We start from the raw sequence: 26,191 nt of genomic DNA, 5'->3' as shown, positions 1-26,191 counted from the left end.
CGGTTCAGATAATCGTCACCGGTGTTGGCCGTGAGCGGGAATCGAACCCGGGTCGCCGGGTTCGTAGCGCAGCGTAGCGCCAACCGCTGCGCCACCGCTCCCCGCCACCACAGGCATCACCATAGGCGGAGTTTGACTTCTATATCTGGGGGGTGGGGGGGTATGCTTTGTCCCTCACATTTGGCATCGCGGGTGCATGTAATTCATGTATTTATATTCTTTATTGCAAACTACTGATAATAAATTAATAAAGGTGTCCAGTTCGGGAGGGGCGTTGCCCCCCCCCCCGCTCACGGCCATCACCAACAGCACCATTCCCAATACTGGCATCCCCAATAGCACCATCCCCATCGCAGGCATCACCAACAGCACCAACAGCACCATCCCCACCACAGGCATCACCAACAGCACCATCCTCACCGCAGGCATCACCAACATCACCAACAGCACCATCCCCACCACAGGCATCACCAACAGCACCAACAGCACCATTCCTACCACAGGCATCACCAACAGCACCGTCCCCACCACAGGCATCCCCAACAGCACCATCCCCACCACAGGCATCACCAACAGCACCATCCCCACCACAGGCATCACCAACAGCACCAACAGCACCATCCCCACCGCAGGCATCACCAACAGCACCATCCCCACCACAGGCATCACCAACAGCACCATCCCCACCACAGGCATCACCAACAGCACCAACAGCACCATCCCCACCACAGGCATCACCAACAGCACCAACAGCACCATCCCCACCACAGGCATCACCAACAGCACCAACAGCACCATCCCCACCACAGGCATCACCAACAGCACCAACAGCACCATCCCCACCACAGGCATCACCAACAGCACCGTCCCCACCACAGGCATCACCAACAGCACCATTCCCACCACAGGCATCACCAACAGCACCACTCCCACCACAGCCACCAACCATTAGCGGCAAGAGCAAGCAGCACCACTACCATCAAGTGCAAAACCACCATCAACCACCACCACCACCCGTCCCACCATAGCCACCAAGCACGGCTAGGCACCTGTAGCCATAGCAGCGGCCGGGAGACGCGGGCGGCCCGATGGGGAATGCGCGCCGCTGACGGCTTAATTGGAGCGCGGGTCTCGCTTTATTTGGCCACGGATCACAAAGAAAAGAGGCAATTAGGTTTTGGGCTGTTTAGCCGAGGGGCCCGCGTCTCGTTATTCTAGCATATTCCGCCTTGTGCGCGCTCCGTTGTCATGGCTATCCGCAGAGGCGGCGAGCGGGTCGCGTTGTAAAGTATATAAGGAAGAATCGCGGTTTCTTTTCTATGGTGGTAGGAAAGGGCTGGGGTAGGTTGTGGCCGGTTGGGGCGGGCTGGCTGGCTGGCTGGCCGGCAAGTGGTTGGACGGGTGAATGGGTTTGTCGGTGCATCTCGAGCGAGGGTATAAATATTTACAAGCGTCAATGACGAATCCGATCATCGGCGGCGCCCACGCTTGATTGGAATGTGCGTGGAGGCAAGCAAGCAAATGCGCGCTTCTGAATTGACCACAAACAAAACCAACATTATAGATGCTAATAATAAAGGTCCGTCTTTTACGGTTGATTAGTTCTGATGTTTTTCGGCAACTGTTACAGATTGTGGGTATTGATTTATAACATGCATGGTGTATGTATGTTGGACTTCTTTTGCACCGCATATGATGATGGTTGTGATCTTATGTATTTATCCCAGGCAGCGTCACCAAAGCTCAAGCTTTATCAGGAGGATCCTACACCTTGATGGGAATGTTTGGGGAATTGCCTTTTAAATTTGAAGGCGCTGTTCTGCTTTGTGTGTGTGTGAATAAAAACACCCAGATTAAAACCGACCACACATTCAAGACGAAATATAATGCAAGGTTCGCCGTACAGACGAGCTCATGACTCCACTCAATGTCCTGCCATCTCCTGACCCTCATCACAGCCCAGTGGGAGCACTTGCACCGCCACCAACACCACCAGACGTCACCCCTACATAACCCCACCTCATAAAACAACAAAACAATCCAATGTCACTAATCTACGTGATCCACCAACGAGTGCCGCCAACGTGGTGGATTGCCGGGTTGCGACGCCACCGCCCGGCTCAACCTTTCACGACGCACTTCGCTTTGTCATTTCAGAATTAGGGGCAAGCCACCCACTCGCCGGCAATTCAACTACACCCGGTTTGTTTTGATGGCTTTTTTATGTTGGGGTTGGGTGGTGGTGGTGCGTGGGTGGGTGGGTTGGGGGGGGCGCACCGAAAACTTGGGGCAATAGCGACGACGATGGCGAGTGCACGCGCCGCCTCCACCCCATCCCCTGCCATATGAGCCGTCCCAACCCGGGGCATCGGCCTCTTGAGCTGTGAAGGGGACATGCGAGATGGAGGGGAGGGGGGGGTGAAGACACTTAAACGGCGGATGACCGGTTTAAGGGACAGCCCGAAAATCCCTTTTAATGAGTGTTTGCCGCTCTCCCCATTGAGCCTCGGGCGGTCCCGGAGCCCGTCGCGAGAGTCAAAACACGTCAACGCTAACGGCTCCTGAAAAGGGGAAGGAATCAATTATATTCTAACGGAGCAGCACAAAGCCAGCGCACCGCCCGGGGTTAAAGCGGGGGGGGGGGGGGGGGGGGTGCCGGAGCCTCGCCGTCGCTGCTTAACACAATGAAGAGCTTCTCTTTGTTACAGGCAAAGGTAATTTAATAAAAAAAAAACTCGCTATAATTGGATTTAGAACAGTATTGTGTACGCGGCCATTTGGAAAAAATATATTGCTTTATTTGCACGACGCAGCACAATGGATTTACAATCATGTTACCGGAATAAAATAAGTTTTATAGTGATTATCACTTTCAAAATGAATCCCAGGTTGTATGTTTTGAATACTGCCATGTATACGGAGAGCATAATATAACGCGTAATAAACCAATATGATAAAACCCATCATTTATGTGATTAATAACAAAAAATACACCGCAATGTTTGCTGTAATACTGTTCTAAAAATATTTTTGTTCTTTTTTTTACATTTTATACACCCAACGATGAAACCGCAATGACTTCAACAGCTCAGGGCAAAAGAGTCGACCCCAACTGCACCAGCTGGCAAATGTGCCTGCTGCCGTTCAACGAAGAGTTCCGACGTCAGTTCGTGGCTTTATAGAAAGTGGCATAGCCCACAAGGTAAACAAGTCGAACATCCTCGCCCTGAAACAATTTTTCTTTTTTAAATGTCGATATAGCCTGACCAGTGGATAACACCAGTTGCCAGTTTTTTTGCCTTGACAAACTCGCCCTGAGTTCACTCCGTGGCTTGTGAAGTGCGCAACGATATCCTTTGTGCGATGCTCGTATCCTAGAACGAACGTGATCAGGGCGTCTTGCCAGAATCAACAGCAGCAGCAGCTGAAGCACTGCCATGTGTGAATTCAAATCTGCCAAGGAGTGCTCGCGATTCAATGAAGCGCTCACGCACAAGAGACCTGCGGAGAACAGGCAGGGCCGCCGTGCACACACCCGTCATGCTGATAAGGTAAACCGTCGCGTGAACATCGTGTGATGGTATTCGAAAAATAACTAAAGTTAAACTATAAACTAGTTCAAACTTGATTTGAAGCTTTCGTGACTGCAGGAATTACTCTTTGGTTCTTTCAGTAAAGTCACGTAAAAATGAAATAAATTAAATAATAGAGTACGACGTTTCGATTGCAACACAAGCAGCCGTCATCAGGTATAAACTAAACCAGTTTTTAATTTACCAGGTAAGGCCTGCTGAGCTATACAGCTTTTTGTCAGAAGTGACCTGGCCACAAATGATAACTCAATCAAGTGGCTTATCGTTTGGATATTTCTAGCTGCCCAAATACTCTGAACCAGGGGCAGAGCCAGGATTTTGACTTTGGGGGGGCTGACTTCAATATTCTGAAATATCCAGTGTAATGTTTTCCAATGGGCGCCACAAATGTATAAAACAAATTTTATTGGATTTGAACGCGGATTTTATTAATAGGTCGGAGCCGCTGATGTGGCTAATAAGTTCGAAAGGCTGCTGCTCAAGCAGCCTGCAGGGCAGTACAAGGTGGCAGCCTGCAGGGCAGCACGAGGTGGCAGCCTGCAGGGCAGCACACAAGGTGGCAGCCTGAAGGGCAGCACAAGGTGGCAGCCTGCAGGGCAGCACAAGGTGGCAGCCCGCAGGGCAGCACAAGGTGGCAGCCTGCAGGGCAGCACAAGGTGGCAGCCTGCAGGGCAGCACAAGGTGGCAGCCAGCAGCATTTTGCAGCAGCCGGATATCCGGTTATCCCGATTACCGACTTTCCCAAAATTTCAGGGGGGACTAAGCCCCCCCTCCCAGCCCCCCCCTCTGGCTCTGCCCCTGCTCTGAATGCATGTTTCTAAATGTGGAGGGAAAAACCAGAGGTCCGCGAGAAAAATCCACGTGACTACGGGGAGAACATGCAAGCTCCAAATATACAGGCATCAGGGTCGGGATCAAACCCATCGACCTCCTGTATATCAGGCGAGGTAGTTAACATCTCACCATCATGGCAGCCCTGTTACGCAAGCCAAGCAGAATCGAAATGAAGATACGGTCGTGTGATTCCGATGGGCATCTGCTCGGTAAAGATTTTTACTGTCATAATAAAAATAAATCTTCAAGTTGTTTTTCAAGACTCGTCCTAAAACTCCATTCACTGTGGTAACCCACAAATGTCATGCTATACATTTTGCATAAGTGAATTTGTACAGTGCAGAACCCTGCTATCGGAATTTAAATTCACAACAACGTTAAAGTAAAACAAAAGAACCCATTAATTATTCCAATTTGCAATTTTCATAATTTTTACATTTGCTTAAACCGTCAATGATTGAATAAGATTGCTGCTGCAGCAGCAACAACTTTAATAATGGCACAACTGTGCTTTTAAATAGATAAGTGCGATGTTTCACAAATCAGTGTCCCACAATAAAGCGGTTCTAATGGTTAGAAATTAATCACAGAGAAAAGTGCACGAAGGCTGGAAAACAAGCATGAGCAACACTAATGCAAACGCAAGATGATTTCTAGACACCAAGTGGCACCCAATCTTTGACACCCTTTCTTTGGCGAGTACCCGGTAGTGCTTCAGCGATGGTTACTTGTTGTTGGTGGGAGGGTCACATGCCGCTTAGCGCCATGCCACTTAAAATTAAATCGGATCGCGTCCACCATTCAGAGGCTGGCTCCGGACGACGAATCGGAAGAGGCGTCGCCGCTGCTATCGCTGTCGCTCTCCGAAGACGCCGCGTCGATGGCGCGAGGCGGCGCGTTCTGCCGGCGTGCGTTTGCGCGCGCCGCCATCACGCCAGCCCACGGTTTCGCCGGCGCCGTGGTCGCGGGGGCCACGCGGCTCGCCGTGTGGAGGCCCCTTCTGCCCGCCGCGCCGTCGCCGGAGGGCCTCTTGCCGGGCCCGTTCTTGGTGCCCGCTTTCCCGTTGTCGGCTGGACCGTCGTCCTCCTTGGCCAGCTCCTTGTCCAACTTGGGAGATAAAACACAAGCGTGAGGTTTGGCGTGAATCCATAACATTTTGTCCCACGTGGCGCAGAGGTTGGCAACACGTGGCTCACGAAAGCAGCGAGTTTCTAATACCTATTGGGGTCAACTCACGCCCCTTCAATTCTGCGGAGCTGATCGTATCACTTCTTCAAGTACACGTACAGCCCTTTGTCAATCCATTGCTGGATAAAGCACCCCCCCCCCCACCCCCCCATGCTGTGCGGGTCATGGGGGTTCAAATTTAACCATTCTTCACCACGCTGGTCGGTGCGGGTTGATGAAGGCATGGTACCATTGATGGTAACAGTATAGAAGCAAATATAGCAATGCATTTGGTGCACTGCCCTCTGCTGCCCGCATTGTAGCAAAATCTCGCAGATGGTGTTGACAACCTGGCATGCATGGTGGTTGCCCATCCAAGCTCAACCCATGCTCAATTTTTGAGATCTGACGATTTGGTCATCGGATTGGGGTATGCAATTAATATAAATTCAAAACACAGCGCTTACATGGCCAACTCAGTGCGCGTACCTTAAGTTAAACAATCGACGAATTGTCCCACGTCTAGCTTTCATAAAGGCGAGCATTGTTATTATGTTTTACAGCGAACGATCATATGTCAGATTCTTGACGATACTAATGAAAAACGGCGTTGCATTTCAAAGAAGCAAAGACCCCCATATAGCCTGACCAGATTGTTGGGGCAAGTGCTGTTGGCGAACACCTATGAAGACCGGCACGGCACATGAGGGGGTGGGTGGCCAACACCACGCCTGGCCGCCTTCGTCTCCCTAGTGGTGATATTTACACACCACACCAGGTACTCATTTGAGGCTGAGTCGACCTAGGGGAGGCCCCATAACCAGGTTCAGATAGTCATAACCGGTGTTGGCCGTGAGCGGCGATCGAACTCGAGTCGCCGGGTTCATAGCGCAGCGCACTGACCACTACACCGCCACCCCCCACCATTTCAAAGACACACACACTTGCACGTGAAATATATTTTAAGCATCGTTGATAAGCCTCGCCGTGCTTGCGCACAAAAAACCCCACGCGTTTCGGTGTCAGTGGACAGCCGGCGGAAAGACGCTGTATTCGGACGTTGCTCCACTGCAGAAACATAAAGGGAGCTGAATGAAAGGCTCGGAGGATGGATGATTTTTGCGGGGGCACCGACTGCGAAAGGGGTTTTTTTTGGGGAATTCCATCCGTACGGAAAGACGTTTGTATGCATGCACGTTTAACTTCTTTCACCACCGTACGTTGCCAACCGTGCTAATCGGAGGGGCGTTTGTGCTCTCGCTTTGTCCGTGCGTAACCTGCGGGAAGGCAACGGTAACTTTTCTAACTTTTTTTTTTAACGGATTTTGGGCCAAATACAAAATGAAATAGGTCAGAGACGGCCCATGGGTCTTGGAGTATAAACCTCGTGGCTACTGTTAAATCCCGAAAGACCCATTCGAACACAATGGCATCGACGACCAATCTCTAGCATGTTAGCTGGCCATGGTGGCATACAACTATGAACCATGACTTTGGAGGCAAGGGTTGGTGGATCACAGATTTGCGATACTTCAAAATTCTGCTAGGTTTCACGCGAGGTGGCCATTGCAGTACAGCAAGTGGGTTCATGAACGTGTCTATGTGGACCTTTGAGTGTTATGCCCACGTATGCTCTGTTGGCTTATCTGGGTTCTAAGGTTTTATTCTGAACAAAGCAAAACACTCATTCAAAGTCAACTGGCCAAAAAAACTATAATTGTTTCGGACGTTCCTGAAAGCGAGTCTGGGAATGTGTGGCTATCTTAAAAGAGTAGGCTTAACTAACCTTATCAAGGGGCCCTCCAGAGATCTCCCTGTCGTGGAGACTTTTCTGCTGGCAGTGGCCATGAGCAACAAATTGCGGGGCTGCGCCTTCACCTTCGACCACGACATCATCATTGCTGTTGCCGTCGTTGCAAACTCACGCGCTTGTTCTCGGTGGCGATGAGACGATCCAGCTCGGCGTCCCAGCCCACGAGGTTTGTGAGTCGCCGCACGCCAGCCACCACGTCGTCCAAGTGCGCCACGTCCGTCGGGGAAGAGGCGGCGCGGCGGAAGAGGCCCACCGCCTCGCGGTTCAGCAGCAGCCGCGGCACACCGGGCCGCACCGCGCTGACCAGACCCGCGAACGGCATCACCTGCGCACGCCGCCACCAAAAGGCAAAGATCCCCCCGTATAGCCTAAACGGACGGTTGAAGCCAGTGCTGTTAGCGGGTGCCTATGAAGGCCGGAATGGCAATGTTTTTACGCCATCGCACTGGGTACTCAATTTAGGTTGAGTCGACCTAGGGGAAGCCCTGGACTGCTCAAATATTCACTCACTGGTATTGGCCATGAGCAGGAATCGAACTCGGGTTGCCAGGTTCGTAGCGCAATGAGCGAAATGCTTACACGACCACTACCACCAACAGGAAGTCAGGCGAGGAGCAGCACACACCAAGATGGCACATGGCAGCGTTGCACCCCTTTGCTGCCAACGCCTAGGGGTCTTCTCCTGGCCCCCATGCCCCCATGTGAGCTCGCTTCCTAAAGGGTGCCTCCTGGCAGCACCCTAAAGCAAAATCCTTTCCCATTCCCAAGTCTCGACAGCCAAACTCAACGACCCCTCCGCGTAAAGGCCCTCAAACGAAGCTCTTTAACCAGAGGTCCCTCTCTCATCCATGTGTTCTTCTTCCTACCTCTTGGTGGAATTCTTAGCACGCACCCTCGCCTTGCTCATTAGCACAATGACAAGTGTGCAAAGTGAGCAATGGCCCTCCCAAATCTTACAGCCCACATCCGATGTGCACGGTTGGCTACGCACGTCACAGGGCCCTCTCCTCTCTCCAAGTTTGCTGCGTGACAAATGGCTCACTTTGGTAACGCTGCGCCGACGAACTGTGCCGTGCAAGCGTGAAGTCGTTCGCGAGCGACACGACGACTCGGCGGGATCGGTGTGAAGCGGGTCAACGACCGCGACCGCCCAAGACCTCACCTCCAGCGAGGTGCCGATGACGATGAGCAGGTCGGCCATGGAGAAGTCCTGGTCGTAGGCGTAGAAGCGCCTGGGAAGGTCCTCGCCAAAAAACACGATGTCGGGCTTAACGACGGCGGAACACGCGCCGCAGTGGGGGATCTTGCCGCTCATGACGGTGCGCTGGGAGGGAAAGAGAAACAATATTTAAGTCAAATAATATCGCGTGGATGCACGGTCAAATATAAGCAGTGCACATCAAAGAGAAATGTATAAACTAAACTACGTCTTTATTTTATCAAATAGGGACCACTGAGATATGTAGCTCTTTTCAGAAGCGACATAGCCATAAATGATAGCTCAGCAAAGTGGCCTATCACGTGGACATTTATAGAAGCCAAACACTCTAAAAGCATGTTTCTAAACGTGTTGGAAAAACGGAGGACCCGGAGACAAATCCACGGGACCACGGGGAGGCATGCAAACTCCAAATATACAGGCGTCAGGGTCGAGATTGAACCCACGACCTCCTGTACACCAAGCGAGCGAGTTAAGATCTGGGCAATTTTTTATATATATACAGCCGTCGTCAATCTGCTGGTGGATGAAAGCCTCCCCATGCCGTGTGGGTCGTGGGATTGTTTTGTCCATACTTCACCACGCTGGTGAAGGTGATTCCCCAGGACCGGTTCAGGTATCGCTTGCCACTGTTTTTAGCCATGGCCAAGAATCAAAGATGGTTTGCGGAGTCCACAAGCGCAGTGCGCTCCCCAATGCCTCACCGCTCTGAATGAGACCTCTCCACCTGCTCCTGTCTTGCACCAGCTTCACGGCGCTCTATTTGTTCAAGATGATAATAAGAATGCCATCTATTGAGCAGTGAATTAGAGCACATTCTTGCGATCGTAGATTTGCTTGCTACTCGGCATGTTACGAGTAACTCTCTCGGCGATATCGATTAATACCGCTTGTTCGGGGTCACAATTCAATTCATTTCTTGCCGTGTCTTTTGTGTCGTTTCCCATGTATTTGTTGTTGCCTTGTTTTATGAAGTACAGTTAGGCATACGATTTGTATGTCTGTCTGTATGCTGAATTTCTTTCGCACCATACATAGCCAACCATGGTAATCGCAGGTGCGGTTTGCTTATTATTTGCATATATTAAAAATTAATCGATTCTCATATGCACAATTTGATCATCCATGTACATGAATCAATGGCAGTAATTTGTAGGATTATCCCGTAGAACGCATCGACTCTGGAAGATTATTTTTAGACCGCTTGTTGTGCAATTACAATTAAGTTACGGAAACATCAAACAGAAATAAGGTGCCTATTTCCCTTATATGTAAACGGACACACGTCGGAGGCGATGAGAGCGGTTGTTGCGAGCGACAACCGCGCGACAGAGTTCCTACCCGCACTTGGTCTCCCGGCTGTGGCTTGCGGCACTGCGTGCAGGTGGCGCTGGCGAATGTCCCGTGCGCCTCCACCAGCATGTCCGGTGGCAGTCCCGCCACTATCGCACCACAGCACACGTATGTATGTTTGTTGAACTTCTTTCGAACCTTACGCATGTATGTTAAACTTCTTTCTCACCTCCGATTAGCAGGGTTGGCTATGTACGGTGTGAAAGACGTTCAACATACGTACGTACGTAGCCAACCGTGCTAATCGGAGGTGCGGGGGAAGGACGACAAACAAAACACTAAAAGCAGTTCTAAAGAAATTAGTTTTCAATCTAGATTTAAAAGTACACAGCTCCAGTGGCTTCCTAATATCGGAAGGTAGAGTCTCCCAGACGACCGCAGAAGCGCATCTGAAAGCACGCGATGCGGTGACTGTCTTTATTTGATGGCCTAGCCAAAAGCTGCTGTGAGGATGAAAGGAGTTTGTGTGGAAATACAGAGAGATGCCGTCATTATCGTCGGCCATGGTCTTATCCACTGCGGCATGAAGGCCTTGCCACAAATCGCTGCCGTCCCTCACTGTCTCGCGATGCAGCGATCGATCTAGCAGTGCACACGAGCTGAATTCATCGCTCAATCTCCACAGTTGACGTGCTGGCAGGCGCATTCCCTCATTTTAGATGCCGCTATCACCAGTATCAACCTTCGGCCAACGTGCCTTCTTGCAAATTGTTCTACCCAAGCCTACTGGGTTTTCTTAACAGTGGCCAAGATGACAGGACATGACAACCGCTGGCACAATCGGGATATCGGGGCGATCAGACCTAAAAATCGACGGATCGACGCATCGTTGCATGCCCATCGAGCACCCCCCCAATTAAACCGCGGCTCCCTCACAACTCTCCAGGCCGTCGATGTTCTGCGTGTAGAGGCGCAGGAGCAGCCGGCGCTCGTGCAACAGGCGCGCAAAGTAGTGCGCGTCGTTGGGGCGGCAGTTGCCGGGGTACAGCTCCTGCGCCAGAGTGAAGAAGGGCTTCGGGTCGACCGCAAAGAAGTCGAGGTCAAACACGGCCTCGGGGAAGGGCAGGTGGTAGCGCTGCAGATTGTCGTACAGCCCCGTGCCTGGCGTCCTACGCACAAACGGGCGGCGGGATGTTAATTACCTCGCCTGGTGTGCAGGAGGTCGTGGGTTCGATCCCGACCCTGACGCCTGCTTATTTGGAGTTTTGCATGTTCTCCCCGTAGTCACGTGGATTTTTCTCCGTGTCCTCCGGTTTTTCCCGCCACATTTAGAAACGTGTGTTTTCGAGTATTTAGCTGCAATAAATTCCCTCTTGATAAGCCACTTCATTGAGCTATCATTTGTGGCCAGGTTGCTTCTGAAAAAGAGTTACATAGGTGAGTGGGCCTTACCTGCCAAAATAAAAAGTTTTAATAGACGTGGGGAGAGAGGGGGAGGGGGATAACATTGTTTTCTATTATTCCTTCCATTAATTTGTTTACCAGGAAAAGCTTCACCGAGTCTCGAGAAACATTTTCAGAAGGGGGTCCCCCCCTGCCAAGTTGCTGTAGTGGGGGGAGGAAGGGGTGATGTTGCTGTTATGTGTGATCCCAACTGAGTGCTGTGCAGGTACTTTTCCAGCATTGGGATATTGTGGCAATACCAGTTACATTTTTTCTAGATTTGAAGCTTTCGTGACTGCAAGGATTCATACTCTTTGGTTTTATTCGGTAAAGTCACGTAGATAAAACAAAATAAAAGAAAATAATTAAATCACGACGTTTCGGAGGCAACACAAGCTTCCGAAACGTCGTGATTTAATTATTTTATTTTGTTTTATTTTATCTACGTGACTATACCGAATAAAACCAAAGAGTACCAGTTACATTTGTTTAACACGTAGGCTTTCGCGATCAATATTATCCATAATGGAAGGGGTTTTTTTTGGGTTAGATCACGTTAATATAAATCGGACTGTCGCCTGGTGATGCTCGTTGTAATTACTGGCGAAACGTCGTTCTCGAATTGTAAATGTGGTGGGTTTACTCTCCAACACACCGATGTGCTGTACTAAGTAACAAATTGACTTATTCTATATGCGTAACCTTAATAATTGGCTGTGTCGGGTGTTGACGGGTTTAGCTACACATTTATATTTATGCAATCTAACCCAAAAAAAAAAAAAACCTCTATTATGGACCAATTACATTGTAAGTTGTCTGTGTTTGTGTAGGGCATAGACAATCGGCGAATTGCCACTTTGTATGAGACGTGGGTTGTGAGGTGGCCAAGAGATGGCAGTACAGCAATGAAGTTGAGTCCACAGATAATTCAATGTGCTGGTTCCATCTGTGGATTAAACTTATCTGTGCGAGCGTTTTCCTCGCATACACATGGGCTTTTATTCTGCATTCTCCAGCTTCCTTCCACATGCCAAACATATCCCATTGGCCAAATATTCCACTGCAGGATCCTCCTGTAAGTAAAAAAAACCTCAAGGCTTTCCTGGATTGGGCATTATTATTAAGTGTGGGTTTTGCCCAGGTACATACTACTTCATTAACCAACAAGGCCGTACATCTCAACATAGGGATATCCTGAAAAAAACTACTGAGACTTATGAGAGCGTTTCTTGGATTGTATAATTTTATTTAACTATACCGTGATGTAGCACCTATTAATTGGAAACTCAAATGATGTAAAAATTAAGTGACTGCGGCTGGGTCGCTGCAAAAGTGGCACACGGCACATTGTAACACGGCCACTTATCATCTGGCCCCTTCGCGAGCCTTTAAGTTGGTGAGGACCTGTCCAAGGAGATGGGAGTTCATGAGTGGGGGGGGGGCAGCGGGGGGGTGGGGGGGCAGTGGGGGGTGGGAAGGGCAGAGGAGGGGTTGCTTAAATATTTTAAGCCGCCGCAAATGTATCCGTCTCGAGATTCACACGACCCCGCAAAAGCGCGCACGCACGCACAAACGAAAATTACTGCTCACTTAACAGGACCCCCACGCACACACACGGCCGGCTCCATCGCTCGTCGGATACTCTGTCGCGAAGCTGTTGCTATTTGCCCAAGCCGCGACGGGCCGCGTACTCTCCCTTAGAGCCGGAGCGAGCGAGCAAAAAAAAAGCGGCCCAAAGAAAAGGCGGCACACGGGAGGAGTGGGGGGGGGGGGTGCGGTGTGTGCAAGGGAAAAGTGAAAGGGGGTGCCCCGGCTCCAACCCCGATCCTCGCTCTACCCCCCCCCCCCAACACGATGGCCCCCGGCGAACCCCTTTTGCAGCAGCCCAATGACAAACGGCACCAGCGCAAACACTCCGGTAATAAACACCCTCGCTGCCTGCCCCCGCCGGGCCTTTGTGCAACGCCCGGCTATTTAGACACCGGCCCAAAAATCCCCTGCGTTTGGGGCCTAATTAAATAATCCGTTAAACGGCTTGCCCTGGCGCATTTTGCATTCAGAACGGTGGGCGAGCTGCATCTGCATATGAAGGGACGAGAAGGAGTGATGTGTGTGCGGTGGTTGGGGGCAGGGGTGGTGGTTAAAGGGAGAAACGGTGGAAGGCTAAATAATAAAATGAAAAACTTTCCCCGTCATGGCCGGTGATTGCGACTTAGCCAGAAGAAGTGTAAAGCCAGTGTTGCGCGTGGCGTGGCGAGGTGAATAGCCTCTGTCCGGGCACTGTACATGTGGGATTTAGTGGAGAGTAAGCGCGCGGCGAATAACACGACCAATTGTGTTTGGCCAAAACACACGATTAACACAAAGTTATGCATGTAAAGCTATTCTTTCAATGAAGTAGCATTGAATATAAGAACTAAAAAAAAAATTTAAACGAAATAAAATAGTTTTTTTACACTCAAGGATACATGGTGTTTTTGAGAATTGCTTATTCAGAATGTAACTCATACGCTAATCGTACGTTAAAGCTAACGGAATTTTTAAAAAAATGTGTACAAACAATGCAAAATAAAAATCAACCGCGAAGTAAGTATACGATCAAACAAATCGCACAGACGAATCGATACTCAAAAATAATTTCCCCCATCCAGAACCGTCACGATCCATGAAAGAAAACCGCGACACGGCAATACGACGAGCCTTCCCCGCTCACCGGAAGTCGGGGATTCCGCTGGCCGTACTCATGCCGGCGCCGGCCATGAGCACAATGTTCTTGCAGTGCCCGTCTCGGATGAGGCGCGCCACGTCCTCCAGCGTCTCGATCTTCCCGCCGCCACCCACCCCGCCCCCAGCGGCACCGTCGCGCCGATCCGACGACGTGGAGAAGGGCCTGGTGCTGCTGACGGCCACATGGCGATCACGGTACAGTCAATCGGGCGGTGGGTCACGGCGCTGAACGGCACGGTCAGTGGGTCAGGTGAAATAGCGCATTAAGTGAAAAAAAAAAAGTTATTTGACCGAGCAAATGTATGTCACAGTAAATTTGATTGAATTTAACGTTGTTGCATGCATGCTGAACTTCTTTCGCAGCGTACATAGCCAACTGTGCTTAATTGGAGGTGCGGGGGAAGGACAACAAACTAAACATTAAAAGCAGTTCTAAAGAAATTAGTTTTGAATCTAGATTTTAAAGTGCATAGCTCCAGCAGCTTCCTAATATCGGAAGAAAGAGCATTCCAGACGGCCGCAGAAGCGCATTTTGAAAGCGAGCAATGCAGTGACCGTCTTTGTTGTATATTGTGCATTATTTTTTTAAAATTAAATTATTACTGTTGTTGTAAAAGTAATTTGTTTATTTTTTTTGTATCAAATGTTAGTTTCATACTTTTAAACATCCATTTTATATTAGGAAGTTGTACAAGGCATGGAACGACGAAATTATTGCACCGATTAAAATCTTTTTATGCACTGACGCCTACATCGGTTCGTAACTGTGTGTGTGAATCGATTATGCAAACGAGTCGTTTGAGAACCTATCATTTGTGATTCATGCAAACTGTATGCAAAACAGTCCACCGAATGTTACACTGAGAACAAAACTGCACAACACGAGGCAGAACAAAACAAGTCAACGCCAAAGCATCGCACGGGAGAGGCCTCCCTAAGTGCTGTGAAGAAGGGCTCACTGCCCAAAACCTCTGCAATAATAAACTTTTAAGACAGTTTTATTTGACTCGTGTTTAGTTATTTTATTTGCGCTTGTGCACCACTGCCAAATGCAGCAGCAGGTTCACCAAAAACAATATTGCTAAGATGTACATTTTTTATCGAATCGTGATTCCCGAATCGTCAAAAATTCGTCGGATCACTGGGGGCAGGACACCGTTAAAAAGAGTAAAATCATTATTCTGCACCGCAAGGGAAAACCTTCAGTCGCGGTCGGCGCGCGTCAACAAAACAACGAGCGCATGAAGATGCCACAGTTGCAGGACTTTCCGCTGGCATCTCGACATGATGTTCATCAAGCATCCACCCCCCTCTTCTTCATCCCCCCCCCTCCCCACCTCTCCCACCACCTCCACAGCTCCCACAGCACAGATTTTCTACAGTGGCCTAACAATGCCTTGGCTCCTCCACCACCCCCCCACCCCCCCCCCGTGCGGCTCACACACCCCCCCCCCCCAGGCTCCTCCCCGATATATCTTCACATTCATCCCTACACTGTCGCAGGCTGACAGGGCTTCTGTAAGTAATCCATTCATCAGGCGCCACAACAATGCCTCGGTTTATTAAACTGACCACCGGGGAGGCCAGACACTAGGAAATGAGGAATTTTACCTCCCCTTTTTTTGCGCGCGCACGCACACACTCACTCTTGCTCTCACTCTCCCTCTCACGCAGAAAGACAAAGATCCTCCGTATCGTCTGAACGGACTGTTGGGGCAAGTGCTGTTAGGCCAGCAGGCCACAGGACGGGGTGGGTTGCCAGCACCACGCCCGGCCGCCTTTGTCTCCCCTGTGGCGATGTTTACACACTGCACCGGGTACTCATTTTAGGCTGAGCCGACCTAGGGGAGGCCCAGGACCGTTTCTGAGAATCGTCACTGGTGTTGGCCGTGAGCGGGAATGGAACTCGGGTCGCCGGGTTCGAAGTGCGGCACGCTAACCGCCACCACATTTCCACTCCCCACTCTCACGCACTCACTCACACACACACATGCGCGCATTTGCGGTAAACGCTCTGCGCGTCGCACACTAAACTACGACTACCGCTGGACGAAGTGGACAGCGCCCAGCAATCGGAGCAAAAGATTTAGAGCTGGCACCGAAATAATCGACTGTAAAAAGTGCATCTGAAAGAGCTACCACTGGAATACTAAATCGCTTTCAGGAGGATTTTACATGCTTTTTTGTTTAGGCGGGTCAGCACACACGGCACTTACGTTACTTGCTCACACTAATAGGTGACTTAAACTCAAGTTTACCAAACTGGCCGGTCAGAGGTATTAAAATAGTCCGTGGCGTGTGCATGCTGGCCAGACGGCGCTGTGGTTGAGCGACATACTCGAAACCTAAAGGTCAGGAGTTCAAATCCCCGTTGGGAGGGTGGCCTCGCTCATAATCTATCCAGGATCAACAAAACAAGTGCCATTTTGTGGTGAGTCGACTTGGCTACAAATTGCCATCCCAGTGCCATGGGGAATGTGGAATTTCCCATTACGACCTGAGGATCGCACACAGAGGTGAGCGCTGCCCAATAGCTTGTGTTGAGTTACGGAGATGACGAGAATGTGGGTTGGATTCGTACCTCGAGTTCACAATCGAAACAGCGCGCCGCGGTGAATTGCCACATTTGCTGGTGATGGAGACATGGGCACATCTTTACCAAAAGTGAACGTTCACCGACATCTGAATCGGGGAACTACGTGCCAAAAGTCATCCACCAGAACTTACATGGAGATCCCTCATGTGTCTGCTATACCTCCCATGTGTCTGCTATACCTCCCAAAAAACAAGAGTACATCGGACATGGGGGATGTTTGACTATACTGCACCACACTGGTCATGTGTGTATGCACGTTGAACTTCTCTCGCACCACACATAGCAAACCGTGGTAATTGGAGGCACGGGACCAATGCGGGTCGGTGAATGGGGGGGTGAGCCCTGGACTGGTTCAGATACCGCTCGACACCGGCATTAGCCGTGGCCGGGAATCATACCGCGTCGGCTGCGTGGTCTTGGTGATGGCAAGTCGGCCCAGCACACGGCTCAGCGAGCTCTCCGAGCGCGTCCCAGCCGTGCCACCAGCGGGCCGGGGGCCGCCCCTGACCTCTGTCCTCGCCGGCGCCGATACCTTCGCTGCCGCAGCCGCCGCCACCACCGCCGCGTTCCTCTCGGGCAATGCCTGCGGCTTCTTCATGGGGCTCGGCTGCTCTGCCTTGCCAAGCGTGGGCCGCGCAGACAGCTTGCGCGTGGCCTGACGCACCGCCACACCACCTGCATGGACACGTGGTGCGCACACACACACACGGCACCTCCGATTAGCACGGTTGGCTACGTACGGTGCGAAAGAAGTTCGACGTAAATACACACGCACAGTCAAAGCCGGTGACACCTGTGCAATGCTTACGATGGTACATTTATTTTAGGTGGCTTAAAAATTTAAGGGAAAAAGGAAAGAAAATCTGCACTCCCAAAGTTAAAAAAAATTATCAGTGTGCAAAGTAATGGCAATGCGGACTTGTTGTTAGCGGTGTCTCCAAGCTGCACAGAAACGTTACGCGAATGGCAGTCCTAGTTTAGTACTGTACTATACGGCAACTTATGCTGGATTGTGCATTGAAGAATTGGCTTGCGATTTTCGGTGGTGTCAGTGCAGTGTTTTCGGTCCCTTTATGTTTTAAAGTGTTCATAACATAACGAGCAATCCACGTAACATTGCAACTTGCAAATGCACTGCAATTGGTCTCCATTGCAATAATGCGGTCTTGGTATGTAACTAGTTACGTTGTCAACAGAGGGCAGTGTAGCCAAATCCATTGCTCGCTGTATGCACTTCTATGCTCCAATGTTTATGCTCCCCACCTTCCCCAGCCCACACTAACCAGAGTGGTGAAGTAAGGTTAAATTAGCCCCATGATCTGCACGGTGTGGTGAGGCCCTCATCCAGCAGTGCCTTTGGAGAAGGGCTCCAGGTGTACACTTAACTGGAGCTAGTGTGCCAATTTCTTCATGTTATTTTGGGAAGAGTCAATCTCCATAGGACTCTCAATTTGTCTGCTAAAGTTTCCCTTTGTTAAGCGCAAATAATGAGACTTACAAATTAACTCAACTATGAAGCTAAACTATTTTTATTTTACCAGGTAAGGCCCACTCGGCTATATAGCTCTTTTTCAGAAGTGACCTGGCCACTAATTATCACTCAACAAAATGGCTTATCAAGTAGGAATATATTGTAGCCAAATACTCGAAATGCATGTTTCTAAATGTGGAGGAAAAACCGGAGGACCCTGAGACAAATCCACGCGACCACGGGGAGACATGCAAACTCCGAATATACAGGCGTCAGGGTCGGGATCGAACCCACGAACTCCTGCATACCAGGCGAGGTAGTTAATGCCTCGCCACCGTGGCACCCCAAAAAAGTTGCATCACAGGACTACGAGAGAAGGAAATTCCTTGGCGAGACCTTGATTCAGCAGCGGATTTATCATGGTTCATGAAACCAAAAATAACTCATCAACGCCCACATTAACACTGCTGTATAACAGAAACCATACAGTAGGCTAACAAGTTGTGCAACACTTCTTCCAATAAAAAAGATGTTAACGACAGCTGTGGTGAGGTGTACTGGATCTTTTTTGTACGCAAGTGCCAACATGGCGCTTACGTTTAACTTGAGTGTTAATATTCTTGGCTCTTTCGGTAAAGACACGTAGAAGGGAAACAATAAAATAATAAAAATATAAAACAATAAAACAATTGTTTCCCTACTCTTTGGTTCTCTTCGGTAAAGTCACGTAGGTAAAAAAATAAAACAACAAAAATCACGACGTTTCGGCCACATCATCAGGTGATGAAGGCCACTTGTGTTGTGGCCGAAACGTCGTGATTTTTATATGAATTACTGCAGTCACGAAAGCTTTAAATCAAAAGTCGCGATTTTTGTTATTTTTTTTACCTACGTGACTTTACCGAATAGAACCAAAGAGTATGGATCCTTGCAGTCACGAAAGCTTCAAATCTAGAATTGTTTCCCTTCTACGTGACTTTACCGAAAGAACCAAGAATATGAATCCCTGCAGTCACGAAAGCTTTAAATCAAAATTTGAGTGTTTCTGTCGATGCTGCGGCGCAGAGCGTTTCGTGAATTGAATTTCAAAGCCAAACTTAAACACAATTTTGGGCCCACCACCTGCAGTTCAGGTTGGTGTACCACAAAAAAAGTGCAGCGAAGCCAGAATACATTCAATTGCTCTTTGTGAGAAACCCGAATTCACCTGCCACAATGTAATTTGAAAATAGCGTGGAAACATGGGAACATCAATTCTCATTATGTTAAGCTACTCACAAACAACAAAGCTCCAGGGCAGCTGCGCGCATATATTGAGATAGCGCCGATGTTTATAACAGAACGCGACAAGCATGTACGAAAAATACCACGGCCGCAACATTTAAAAGTGAATGAATATTCCCACACAAACGGCTTTCAGAATAAGTCAGGAGGATACGCACCACCAATCGCAAAATCAGATGTGCTTCTTCAAAGATGGCAAATTCTTTGGACAAATGCCTTTCAAACCCTTTTTGCTGTCCATGGGTACGAGGAAGGGGTGGGCGGGTGGGTGGGTCAGTCGGTCGATGCGTGTGTGGGTGGGTGGATGGGTGGGTCAGTCGGTCGATGGGTCGGGCTGGGTGGGTGTGTAGATGTTGTGGGGGGTGGCGTGCGAGGGGGTAAATGTTTGAAGTTCAAATGCCGCTCAGCTCATTGTCTCCACGACCCCGGCTTTCTTTTTATTTATTCCCAGAGCTGCTGTTTGACACTCGGAGCATCAATCAAGGACTCGAGGACAACGGGCGGCGGCAGGAGCTGGGGATGTGCCCGGCATGTAATGGGGGACGCGACCGGGCCCTGCTCTGCCCTTCCCCCAACCTGGCCGTCGCTACACGGTTGTGGAACTCTCACGAGTCGCACCTTGGTCAGCTCGAGCAAACCGACCAACGAACCAACCCGGCAATCGTCTTATCGTGCACCTACGACGATGATGGGGTCTCAGCTGGGCTAAATGACGGCGCTTAAAACTTGGGCCCGAGTTGTGGTTTGTTGGCTAAAGCGGTGATGGCACGTCAACTCGCGGTTGACAATGTGAGGAAAGTTAATTGCGCGATTCCCACAACTGGTGCGACTACAGAAGGCAAGACCGGCGCAGTGTAGCCCCAGATGATTAATGGTTATTAAGCAATAAACTTAGTCACTGATTATTAAGGTTAAGTCTCACAAAGGGTGACTGACATTCTTGGTTCTCTCGGTAAAGAACCAAGAATATGAATCCCTGCAGTCACGAAAGCTTTAAATCAAAATTTAACGGGTGACTGCTTTATTTAATCGTGAGTTTAGAGACTTGCACATTGCGTCGACGTATCTGCCATCAAAGGGACATTGTGCCAAACTGTAATTTCGATTATTTCATCGAAGGCCCAAATAAAATGTTTTCCGGCTGATATTTCATCAAATTTACAGGTTACCTTATACCATCAAAGTTGCGATAAAGTTTGCCAACGTAGCTTGCAATACTTTCACACACGAAAACACCTAATAAATAACAATAACACTCACCACATACGTAAATATGTTTTGTTTGATATTTGCAATTGGGCACCACTGCAAATTAGCCAAATCACCAGATATGACCTAGTAACAATAAAATTGCGGAAAAACCAAGTGCACTAAAGTTCGACAGTAAACAATTGCACGCATATGCTGCCGCTGCAGCAGCCGCTGAACAACATTTCTCGCAAGACACGGTAGCAATTCTCAATTATATTTAAAGGAGTTCATCGAGATCCCCACCATATTTGATAGCACTGCACTGCCTTGCCAGGTGTGCAGGGTGTGTGTGTGGGGGGGGTGGCAGAAACGTCACTGGATGAAACCACAAGGTCCTAAGGTCAGAGTTCAACCCCCACAATCCCTTGCCCGGGCTGCGCGGTTGCCACGGCGGCAGCGTTGGGCCGCCGGCTGCCATGGCGACGCACGAGGCGTGGCGGCGGACAATGGCGGCGGGTGCGAGGAAGCAGCGGCGAATGGAGTTGCGCATAATCGACAAATCGTTCGGAACAAGTTTTCGCAGCGTGCTCAACAAGTTGGTTTGTCCAGCTAACAACGTTGCCGGGCAACCGGCCACTTCCACATACAAACACACAAGTATATGCATGCACGCGCGCGCGCGCACACACACACAATCACGCGCACTGGCACGAATTCGTGCGCGCACACGCACCCACATAGGGATGGGACCCAAAGTTTACGGCACCAATAACCCTTTCGAGCTTCCAAAGTTTGGAATCATTAAATATTAAATTTCTGATTTACAATCCGAAGGACAAAACTGGGCTTGATGCGCAACGGAGTTGGCTTAAGATGTGTTAAATTTATTCAGCCTCAATATTTAATCTCGTTTTGCAAAACACTTTCGCATTTTGGTTTTCGCCGAAAGGGACAAATAAAAATTACAATCCGTGGGACAGATACACCGCCAAAACGTGGTGGCGAAAGTCCTTTAGTTTTCTGATGAAACCACCACCCCCCCCAACACCACCGCCCACCCCCCCAATAACCTCAGATTATGGTAATGGCCGGATGTGAAGGCTTTCAACTCTTTATTCGAAAGCCCCCCTGAGACCCCCCACGGAGCTAATGCCGAATCAAAACAGTCCCCCAGAGACTGCGCCCCACTCACAGCTGTGCAGACCCCCCCCCCCCACGACGGTCTCCCTCCTCCACCCTACATCATTGCCTTGCACTGCCATGCACCTGTGCCTTCATCCTTGTCGTTATCATCATCTGCATCATTTGCATAATCAACACTATCAGAGTTTGCATCATCACCATCAAAATAGTTTACATCCATCACAACCCATCATCACCAAATTCATTTGCGTCATCATTTCCATCCGCGCCACCATCATCATCAAACCGAACAATTTCAAAAATCAACACCAACATCGTTTGCATCATCGCCGTCATAATCATCGTCATTGACATTAAGGCCTTCGTCGTCATGAAGCTGTGTGTCGATGTAAGGCGAAGTTGCTGGGAGGCGTTTTGATTTTAATAGCTGTTTGTAAATGTATGCATTCACTCCTCCGTTCATTTCATTCAAAGTAGTTTATTGTGCGCAAGGCACATTGCCCGCTGACTTTTCTTAATTGTTTGATGCCATATGCTTCAGTAGGTTCTCTAATCAGTGTGTTAATGTTTCCGTCGCCGTAATGTAATTCAAAGCATGAATCTCTGCACACACACACACTTCTTTGTGCACTTTCCAGCTTTTGTGATGTTGTTTTCTTTAAGCAAATTATTTTTCTAAAATGTAATCAAAATCGCTGGGAGACACTATTTTATTCGCGCTTCTATTGACCCAAAATGTTGGGGATATGATTTGAACTATCGGTGTTTTCAAGGTTAGGGAACACAGACTGTCAAGAGGACGAACCCCCATGGACATGGAGCAGTGAAATCAACTCAAGTGCTGGCCCTGCATGGCTGGTTGCATCGCAAAGACCGTGAGAGATGGCAACAGCTTGGGAAGACTTTCATCCGCATCCACAAGTGGAATGATCACGGCTTATGATGACGATTGTGATTGAAATGTCACTGAAAAATATTTTTAGTTGCGCGCAATTGCGGCCACTAAGATCTATCTTGTCAAAATTTAAATGCTGTTAATGCTTCTGGTACCCGAAAGCAGAGTTCACGAATGACCTCGACCTTAGCGTGTCCTCTTAAAAGTTGCAGCCAGGTGGTACAGTTTCTGAGATGCGCTACCAGCATTTGACAGTGCAGCCTTACAAACACGGTCTCACCCGTCCGGTAGATCATACAGGTTGTCACAACCTTCATTTGACTCTTTTGCGACAAAGTTACGTGATGACTTGCGGCCCTGGTCACAATACGGGCACCCGCAACGACACACCCGGAGCCAGGGCAGTTTCACAGATGAGGCAAACCTCAAAAGCACGTCGGTTTATATGGTACAATTTTACCACCGCTAACCATAATACTTTTGGAATATATACGCGGGGTTGTTAAGAACAGTTGTGTTTTATTGTCTTTTTGCATGGATCGCATGGTTTAATAGTGGCCCTTAATCGCGTGGCTAAAGCACCAGCGATTGATTCTCCTTGTTTTACCGATTGCTATTTAGAATGGCAACCTAAGTCAACGTTTCACACATGGCGTTTTATATAGAGTGCGCGATTTATTTGTGTTCACGGGCAAGCAGGTTCATAAACGCGCTTTTACGCCCGTCATTGCTGTAGAAACGTGGCCTAATTAAACAATGTTATCATCTCTTTGAATTGTCATGGTTTATAAGTTGGTGTATCTAATTATTATAGTAACGTATACTAAGCATTAATAAGCATTCTGTAAGCAGGTTTAATAAACGTTGTGTTTGTGGTCTACAGGGGGTTGAGGTTTGTGTTCGTTGTTGGAACTTTATTTGTCTTTGTAACTTTCTGACCCGCTCCTCCCTAGACATCTGTGAACAAAAGAGCTTCACAGCTCATCGGATTTCTCCAGGATATAGATTCTGATTCTGGTTCATTGCCCTCATGAACCCAGCGACCCTAGTTTAATATTCTGCACTTACCAGCGTGGTGAAGTATGGTCAAACAACAACCCGTATCCGATACAGCATACTATTGTTTTTTTTAAGGTGGCCTAAACATATTGGGGCACTGTGCGAAATCTACATCTGATACCGACCCGATGCTTGGGAGAGCCTCCCTCCTGCATTGGGTTTAAGTGGCGTTAGTCGAGTAGAATGCGTACCGTGTCAACCCATACGGTATAACCCCGTATTCTTGTGCAGGGAAATTGAGTTTTCAGGTCCATACGGTGTACAGCCGTTTCAATACGGGCAAAATGTGTTTGTGTCTATTTGTTTGTGTTTCTCCCTTGTGATGGGACTTCGTAGGATGAACGTTGTGAATTAAAAGGGGGCACGGGGTGAACCAACAAGGTCTGAATTGGTCTGTAAAAAAATGTAGGCAGCACTGATATAAGGGGTTGACAGGTATGAAGATGGTGATGTAGGTTTACCGCCTCGTTGAATAGCTCGTACGGTCGTAGGTGGACATACCGTGGTTGTATGGTTATATATATTTGTTTAAAGTGAGGGTTTATCGTCTCGCCGGTAACTTTTAAGACGCAATTCCACACACACCCGATAGACATCCTTCTCCTCCTGGACTACTACCGCCACCTCCTGGGCACGCTTCGCACATTTCACTGCTGCTCGAGAGACGGCGCTGCACCGCTCCTTTGATCAACGGGGCTCGGGACGGAACGAATTAAAATCTGGCTCCTAACGCACACGAAGCCCATCAACATCCCGTTCGTTTGCTCCATCTCCGCGGGTCGACGTCCTCTTGGGCGCGTTCCCTCCCTCCTCCTCCTTTGGCTCCCGCTCTGCTGTTAGTCCCGGCCATGGACCATCAAAAGCCCTTGAGAGGCGACAGTGTCCGCTCCAAACGTAATGCTTAGCCTGCGCGTGTAAATCCAACGCACGCGCTGCTTTCTCGCAGTCTAACTACAAGACGGCGGCCGCCACCTGTCACCTCGCGTTCCATTCATATGTTCAATGTAACACACTGCACGCCGACTCAATAACGTGTGATTGAAGCACACAGTGGAACAAGCGACGCAGACGCTGCATGAAGTAACGGCACGACGACGTCAATGACGATGATGGAGTCAAGGTGACAGGACTCTCCCGCCATCGGAATGTGGAGTTTCACAACGATTGACCGATGTACTGTAAAACACAACAGCCATAACCGCGCGCTCGCTGCCACGACTTAAAATGCGTATTCAAATTATCCGCGACAGACGTCGACGACCACTCATAATAACACAGGAAACAACAAATATACTGCGATGATGACGATGTTGTTATTGTTGTTGTTGACTCAGCGTACCGTGTTGACGCAACGAAGACATGAGTGCTACTGCAAAGATCTTCATCGGCGGCTGTGAGAGGGGTGGGGGGAAGGTGCGACGGGTGTATTAATTAAACTTGGTAAGACGTTAAAAGGTTTAAGTTAAAACTGTTAAATGCTACGGGAGTCAGAGCTGTGTGCACTGTCGACCCCCGCCACCAGCAAGAGTGGCAGCACCTGACCCTAACAACATCAATGCACCGCGCGGACCTCCCCGCTCCACCGCCACCGGAAGATGGTGGGGGTTTATGAACGCCAAGGAAGACATCTTCTGGAAGAGATCTTCTGGAAGATAACTTCTGGATGAGATATACTGGAAGGATACTGCTGGAAGATTACTTCTGGAAGATAACTTCTGGAAGAAAACTTCTGGATGACATATTCTGGAAGAATATTGCTGGAAGATAACTTCTGGAAGATAACTTCTGGAAGATTTCTTCTGGAAGATAACTTCTGGAAAACCGAATTCTGGAAGATAACGCGCGTATGTCTTCTTCTGGAAGATAACTTCTGGATGACATATTCTGGAAGATAACTTCTGGAAGATAACTTCTGGAAAAACTTAATTCTGGAAGATAACTCGCGGAAGTCTTCTTCTGGAAGAATAATGCTGGAAGATAACTTCTGGAAGATAACTTCTGGAAGATTTCTTCTGGAATATAACTTCTGGAAAACCGAATTCTGGAAGATAACGCGCGTATGTCTTCTTCTGGAAGATAACTTCTGGATGACATATTCTGGAAGATAACTTCTGGAAGATAACTTCTGGAAAAACTTAATTCTGGAAGATAACTCGCGGAAGTCTTCTTCTGGAAGATAACTTCTGGAACACTTATGCTGGAAGACTACTTCTGGAAGATAACTTCTGGAAGATTTCTTCTGGAAGATAACTTCTGGAAAAATTTTTATTCTGGAAGATAACTCGCGGAAGTCTTCTTCTGGAAGATAACTTCTGGAACACTTATTCTTGAAGACTACTTCTGGAAGATAACTTCTGGAAGATAACTTCTGGAAGATATCTTCTGGGAAACACAACTTCTGGAAGATAACTTCTGGGAAACACAACTTCTGGAAGATAACTCGAGGAAGTCTTCTTCTGGAAG

General features: G+C 48.9%; 1 protein-coding gene and 1 long non-coding RNA gene across 4 annotated transcripts; one reads left to right on the top strand and one right to left on the bottom strand.

The window, feature by feature from the left end:
• Positions 1–2,776: 2,776 nt before the first annotated feature.
• On the bottom strand, positions 2,777–25,338 carry SIRT3 (sirtuin 3). 2 transcript variants are annotated; one of them, XM_032949193.2, is made up of 8 exons: positions 25,068–25,338; positions 17,084–17,360; positions 14,076–14,261; positions 10,856–11,088; positions 9,968–10,068; positions 8,570–8,731; positions 7,520–7,732; positions 2,777–5,534 (listed from the first exon to the last, which is right to left on the bottom strand). In XM_032949193.2, exons 1-8 carry the CDS (start codon positions 25,111–25,113, stop codon positions 5,229–5,231), a joined length of 1,524 nt encoding a protein of 507 aa, XP_032805084.2. In that variant the 5' UTR covers positions 25,114–25,338; the 3' UTR covers positions 2,777–5,228. The 2 variants fall into 2 exon arrangements, with proteins under 2 accessions (XP_032805084.2, XP_032805085.2); XM_032949194.2 differs by having other exon boundaries at positions 14,076–14,258; positions 25,068–25,337.
• On the top strand, positions 20,969–23,547 carry LOC142924029 (uncharacterized). Of its 2 annotated transcripts, none has more exons than XR_012941173.1 (2): positions 20,969–21,230; positions 22,548–23,547. It is a non-coding gene; the product is annotated as an uncharacterized LOC142924029 (long non-coding RNA). The 2 variants fall into 2 exon arrangements; XR_012941172.1 differs by having other exon boundaries at positions 20,969–21,288.
• Positions 25,339–26,191: the final 853 nt, after the last annotated feature.

Source organism: Petromyzon marinus, chromosome 7, assembly GCF_048934315.1.
Source record: "Petromyzon marinus isolate PM22_M1 ecotype Great Lakes invasive population chromosome 7, UKy_Petmar_22M1.pri1.0, whole genome shotgun sequence".
NCBI lineage: Eukaryota > Metazoa > Chordata > Hyperoartia > Petromyzontiformes > Petromyzontidae > Petromyzon > Petromyzon marinus.
Note: the sequence above shows the minus strand (reverse complement) of the source record. Positions and strands in the feature narration are given on the sequence as shown.